The sequence below is a fragment of the Polyodon spathula genome, chromosome 12, assembly GCF_017654505.1.
Source record: "Polyodon spathula isolate WHYD16114869_AA chromosome 12, ASM1765450v1, whole genome shotgun sequence".
Classification (NCBI taxonomy): domain Eukaryota; kingdom Metazoa; phylum Chordata; class Actinopteri; order Acipenseriformes; family Polyodontidae; genus Polyodon; species Polyodon spathula.
In genome coordinates, this window is record NC_054545.1 from 7,526,704 (window position 1) to 7,533,752 (window position 7,049).

Sequence of the window (7,049 nt, forward strand, 5' to 3'; positions counted from 1 at the left end):
AGTAATTTATCTTTTTTCCACAAACAGACACAGTTCAGATTGCCTAAATAACACATGTAGTACTACTAAAGACTGAACAGACAGAACACAACAGAGCAATTGGATTTGGCATGTCACACTGTACAGGCATGTAACTCGTGAGGTTATGCAGCAATTCTTCAATGGATCATTCTTACTTGCCTATTTAGTCGTATTGACCATAACCAAAGTGTGGAAGTTATCATATTCAAATACTGAATCTGATTAGCTGCAACAAAACAATACAATGTATGTTATGTACAACAATAAAACTGCTTTGAAAGTCAACAAAAAAAACTGTAAAAATTTAAATAGTTGACTTTTGTCAAATTGACTCCTAGAACATCTATATATATTGTTTGCATGTCTAAACTACACATTTATAACAAAAAAAGAGTTATTATGCTTTTGTTCCGATGGATTTGGACTGAGCAGTTTATAATGCATTTCAAATTTAATTTGATTCTTGAAAATTGACCTGGGTTTAGAAGTTTTCCCAGCACACATATCTAGGTTGTTTTTCTAGTTTGTGCTACTCTGTGTCTTTCCCCTGAATGAAAGTTACATTTAATGTTCCACAAATATAATTAGGTAGGGACACTTGTTCCCTCATGCCTCAGGAAAGGGACTGATGTAACACAACTGTTTTTTTACACACTCTTCCGCTACTCCCCTGAAGGGGAACATGCAGTGATGATTGAAAGTGGAGGGTGATGAAATAATCTTGTCAATCAGCAATTATATATAAGAAAGGACCAGAAAATACGGTACAGTCAGTCGACAATTTGACTGAGCAGTGACAAGGTTAAGCATCTGTGTGATTAAAAAAAAAAAAAAAAAAAAACATTTGAACAACAAAGTTTTATTTAAACAATAAGCTGCACTGTACACAACGTTATTTTTAAATGAAGTTAAATCACTCCAAGTAGCCATACATTCTTTATATTGGCACATAAACAGACATGAATTAATGTTTAGAGAAAAGGTGTGATTACATCTAATCACTGACAGAGCTATAAGACCCTTTCGGGAGTGATCTTCATCCACACACGAATATCCCAAAACAAACCCTTGTCTGTAGATGTGGGACCAACAATAAAAGCCTTTTTTCATTTCAATTCTTGAAAGCATGGCCTTTTTGGCTTAAACAGTGCAATGTGTAGCTTTTCTGCTTCAGCACCTTAAAAACTTGCTTACTTTTGAACACAATAGCTCTGTAACTAATTACAAACATTACCAGTCATTTCAGTACCAAATGTGCATTTTTGCTAATTCCAAAAATACTTCTCCTGACTTCATGACATAAATTGTAAATAACATTGTATTGAAGGTGATCTTTAGAACTATCTTGTTGGTATGTTGGGAGATCATATTATCAAAACAGATGTATCATGTGCAAAATAACATCTTAAAACAGTACCACACAGTTTGTGTACCTATTATTGAATTGATAAGACATTATTTTATTTTTAAATAAATGTAATACATGATAGATGTAATACATGGTGCACAAATGTGCACTACATTTATCACAACAATGTAAAAATGACAAAAATATATAAACTTTTCAGCTCATAAAAATAAATTAAACTTACAAAAGTTGGTTTCAAACCCTCTCATTTCTGTTTTTGTTAAAAAAAAATGTGTTGTAGTTATCAAAACATTTAAATTGACTATTTGGTGTTTTTTGTTTTGTTTTGTTTTTTAAACATTCTGATCTGTTTCACTAGTTCATTTCTATTTAAATCAGCCAGTCCTTGTTAAATAGTAACTGGTATTGTCAGTTTACAGCATTTAAGTTCTGAGAAGTGTTTGGTTTGAACCTTCTTTACAAATTTGCTTCCGAGTTTTACATTTACTCATTTCCTTTTTCTCCTTTTTTTTGCTTTTGTGTCTAGAAATGTCATGTTTTTTTTTTTTTTTTTTTTTTTTTTCGCTTCCCATAGTTCTGTTCAAGCCAATGCCTTACTTTTTTAAGATTGTAAAAAAATGGTCCTTTCCCACCCAGATAGGCAATTTTCTGTTTATGCACAATGCACACTCTTTCGAATGAGACGCCATAAGCCACATTAGTGTTGTTGTCCATGCAGTCTGCCACCAACTGGCACTGAGGTGGTAAAGAGAAGCGTTCCAGCAGACTGTGGGCAGCCAGGCAACGCTCTTCCAGGGTCCTGTGCTTCCTTACCTCAAAAGAATCGAACCCCATCCCTGGAACTGCCCAGCCATCTGTCGGGTGAGCCTCATCGATATAGACTAACAGGAAGTCAGCCACATCAGAGAACTCTTCAACCAGCTGCCTAAACGCAGGCAGGTGGCTGATGAATGGGGGTCAGGTGGCAGAGCCAAAGTTGACAACCAAAGGACGGTCAGAAGACTCAAAATCCAACAGCCGGCATTCCATTCCGCTCTTGCAGCTAAAACTTTTCCTTCTGCTGCTTGCACCCGATACTCTGACCACCTTGGAATTGGGTGCATCACCACCCAGCTTCACCTTGCAAAAGAAGAGCGAGCTGTGATTAGTTATATTTTTTAACATACTATATCTGATCTGTTTGAGCACTTCTAAACGACCTCACGGGCAAAGCTATGGGCCCCATGGGCAGATCACCTGCGAAAAATGACACAACAATGAACTTTTAGCTAGTGCAAACAATAACGGTTCAATTCATGCAACTGAGTATATTTTAATTAAGTTGCTGCCTTTATGAAAAAGTGTCACGTTTCAGCCAACTTTACAATAGCTCTTTGAGATATGCAGACTACGGTTATTCAATATGTCCATCTGCTGTGATGCCTGTCTCTCACTTTAATATCTTATAACAGATAATATGCAATTAACATGCATATCATATCACACATGCTTGATTTATTTTTATTTCTGTATAGTAAATCAGTCCATATCTCCTCCAAGTGAATTTGAATGTGGATTTCAATAATCTTCTACTAAAACAAAACTCGGTCATTACTAGCGGAGAGCAATTTTTTTTTTAAAAGGAATAATTCAATAAACAGTTTAGGCTCATTTCTGACCCAGCGTCCAGTTAGATAGATTTCAACAGTGGATCTATGAGGTATACTGGGATCAACATATGTATTGTCAAATACATTAAACCCTAAAACTCTACAGCAAACAGAAATAATAATAATAATAACAATAATAATAATAATAATAATAATAATAATAATAATACAAAAACAACACTTTTTAATATGGCCATTGCATATGGGTCTCTAACTTCTTAATCCTGGTTAAATCATATTAAATTGAAAAAAGTAGGTAAACATTACACATACTTTAAACAGTGACGGTAAGCACATTATAGACTGGTAGACTGGTTTCTACACTTTAAAACTTTGATTGGACGACCTCTGAATTAGTAGGGGCCAGGCTTAAATGGTAGTTGATCTGATGTCTAGATAAAAACTTAGCTCTATAATAGAACATGTAATCAATGTTAACCTCGTAATCACACAAGTAAAACCAAGGAAGCAGTGTCTGAAAGACCAACGTTTTGGCTAGTGTCGTTTTCATGCAATTCCTCAACCAGACACACGATTGCGCAATTTAAAATTAAAGCATGTGCTTTCCTGTTATTATCCGTCACCACAGTAACGGGAGCACGCACGTGACTACTAAATTACTTTGCACGGAGACATTCATAAGGTATTCTTCTCTGTAGAGTTGGGCCAACTTAAAACGCGAATAATATAAGCAATGCAGTACATGGAATCTTGTAGCGCTCTCCAAAATTACAGTAATTTCTAAATCCGTTTACCTGTTTATACGCATCTAGAAGAAAACTGTTCCACACAGACCGCAGCCCAGCTGACGTTAACATGCGCTGCCATTCACCACCAGCACCAGAACAGCTCAGGAGTGACACCACCCGCTTCAACAGGACCACTGAGTCATACAGCGCCAAGAACAGGCAATTGGAGAAGAAACCTGGCAAAATCTGTAGCTTTACCAGCAAGTCTACACTTAGCAAACCCATGTTGGGTTCTTTTAACTTTCTGTCATGGTCATTTATATTCATGTTTTCATTTCTGTAAACCTATGGAATATCTTCAATTGCGTTATGTTCTCTTTACTGGTAAGTGTCTCCCTTCCGTAAACTATTCGTTCTATTTCTTTTTTTTTTTTTTTTTTTTTTTTTTTTTTAAATAAAGTGCCTTCTCAGACCTCATCGAAACGTGTGATTATCAAAAATTGCTGTTATCTCCGAAGAAGTAACTTCTAGAAAATCAGCGCTCGCTGAACGTGAACCGATCATAACTTTTTCCCCCCTCAAACTATTCTACTAGTCTCCCAATATCAGGAGACCTAGTTTTGTCTGGTGCCGCTCTTTATATCCCGTGCGTAAATCATTCACTGAGGCTGCAATAAACCTCGGGGCTTATCTTGAATAAGATCGTGACGTCAACGCTGAAAGCTTTTCTTTTGCCAGAACAAGTATAAAAAAAAAGTGGAAACAGAGACAGTAGGGGTGGAACTTTATATTGTCTCGATTAAATTCATTCATTCCTGGAATCGCCGCAGTGACTTGTGCGCCTTTGAAAAGGACTGACATTGACGTTTATATTGCGCAGAAATTAAAATCCTTTTCCTGTTTGATTAAAACAGTAAGATTATCCACGTTTAATCTTCAGTTGGAGTTTAAAGCGTAGAGAATAAGCTCTCAACTACGCAGTTTTCATTTTATTCGCATACATTGAATTCACTTTATTTTATTTAAAGGTTTATCCAGTACAGACCCTTCAGTGCCAGGTATCAGTTTAAGCTCTAGTAGTATTCTAATAAGATTTCCAGAAGTCTAAAGCGTGTTTTAATATTGCTATTTCTTTGTTGTTGTTGTTTTGTTTAGTTGTTTCTACAGTTACCGATCTACACATTATTAAATAATTATAATTTCTGTAAAGTCTAACTTTTTTTTTTTCTCTTGGTCCACCAGCGCACCCTCAGCTGCCACGGTATTCAGCAGGGTAATGATAACTGGTTATTACCTCAAACGAATTAGGTAATTCGTTTGAGGTAATCAATCTATAGGTATAACAGGTAATGTGAAATTATTTAAAATAATTATAATTTATTTCATGTTTTAAAGCATTTTGTTGCTCTAAATCATTTTTATTTTTGATGTGCATACAGTGTATGTAAGTTTAGCAATTTATCAATTTAATTTTAGTTTAGCATTTTTTTCAATAATATATCATCATATACTCCGTGAGAAAAAAAAAAAGCATTCAAGATGAGTTCACTTTAAAAGTGCAGATAGTTTCAGTTGATAAAAAGGAAACATTTGCACACACATGCATGCTTGTTATTTGTGGCACAACCAAAGACATTCAGCAAGAGTGAAAAGCAGCGAAATGCTTGGCAATTCTCTTTACCATCCTGCCCTCGGCCAACGTCATCACTATATTAAACATCATTACTCCATATAGGGTCATTATAAGTCTCTTCATATATCTGCTTTGCACTGCTACAGCTCTATGCCACATCTGTGTGTTAGCTTGCCAATGGAGTCAGGACTAATGGTGGACATAATAAGTAAGCTAATTCAGCATCAGCAATAGATTGCTAGTGACTCAACCAGCAAAGTTGCATTCCTCTGAGGTGATTAGGTGATTCTATAATAACCCTTCATACACACTTCACTATCGGGAATCACAGTAAATTTTAATTGAGCTGCTTTGTGTTTTTGTGTGAATATGTATTGTTTGTAAAAACAAATGTACCACACTAATTTATTCAACAAAAATAAATGTCAACTGCCTTCCCTCAAATTATAACTATAGAGTATTGAGGAATGTACAGTATGTCTACTTTGAACTTCACAAACTCATTCTAACCATGCTGTGGAAAATGTTTTTGAAACCTAATTGTGTGGTATTTGTTGGTTTCTGATGGACATTTTGATAATTCTTGTGGGTTTTTTTTTAAATAGGAATGTGGGTGTGGAGTAGTGTTTCGTTTAATCTATTATGTATTAAATGAAAACAGACCAAACAGCATGAATTGGCAGTTCACATCAAAGCTCACGCATAGGCTACTTACAGACATTGATTTAAAAACATCTTGTTGAAGTTTGGCTGAGATTTATTCCAATTAGAAAATGCCCCTTTGCATTTTACTTAAAACAGATCTCTCTGAATTCATTATTTCTATCTCAAATCTCATACTTACACTTAAAATTATTTGACAAATGAAGCGCTTTTTTTTCTTCTTTAGAACATCAACTACAATATGTTCCTTGTTAAATTATTTCTATGTAGATATCTATCTGACTGTTGCTATAAAAGTATTTCATAATCCTCAACTCTTATCAATGTATCTATTTTTATAGATAATGTGTTTTGGACAACAGTCTTCTCGCTCTCTCTCCACACACACACACACACAGTGCCTATAGAAAGTCTACACCCCCTTTCAAAATGTTCACCTTTTGTTGCCTTATAGCCTGGAATTAAAACGCATTAAAATATTTATTTTTTCATTTATCTACACATCCTACCTCACAACTTCCAAATAAAAAAAAAATTCTAGATATTTGTAGAAAATTAATTAAAAATAAAAACTGAAATAGCTTGGTTGGGTAAGTGTCTACCCCCCTTGTAATAGCAATCCTAAATTAGCTCAGGTGTAACCAGTCGCCTTCAAAATCACACATCAAGTTAAGTGGCCTCCACCTGTGTTAAATTTAGTGATTCACATGATTTCAGGCTATATTCAGCAGTTCCTGTAGGTTCCCACTGCTGATTAGTGCATTTCAAAGCAAAGACTCAACTATGAGCAGCAAGGCGCTTTCAAAAGAACTCCGGGACAAAGTTGTTGAAAGACACAGATCAGGGGATGGGTATAAAAAAAAATATATCAAAGGCCTTGAATATCCTTAATATAACACATAACGATCCATTCAGATCTATCCTATAAATACTCTTGAGTGATTCAAACTTTATTCAGACATGTAGTAAATGTACTCCATAACAATCAGATTTTTAAAATGACAATCCTAACCCTACAACAGTAA

The 7,049-nt window shown here is 35.1% G+C and overlaps 1 protein-coding gene across 1 annotated transcript; it reads right to left on the bottom strand.

The window, feature by feature from the left end:
• Window positions 1–864: 864 nt before the first annotated feature.
• LOC121323980 (type II iodothyronine deiodinase-like) lies at window positions 865–4,461 on the bottom strand. Its single transcript, XM_041265338.1, has 2 exons — window positions 3,795–4,461; window positions 865–2,509 (listed from the first exon to the last, which is right to left on the bottom strand). Exons 1-2 carry the CDS (start codon window positions 4,053–4,055, stop codon window positions 1,922–1,924), a joined length of 849 nt encoding a protein of 282 aa, XP_041121272.1. The 5' UTR covers window positions 4,056–4,461; the 3' UTR covers window positions 865–1,921.
• Between the last annotated feature and the right edge of the window lie 2,588 nt (window positions 4,462–7,049).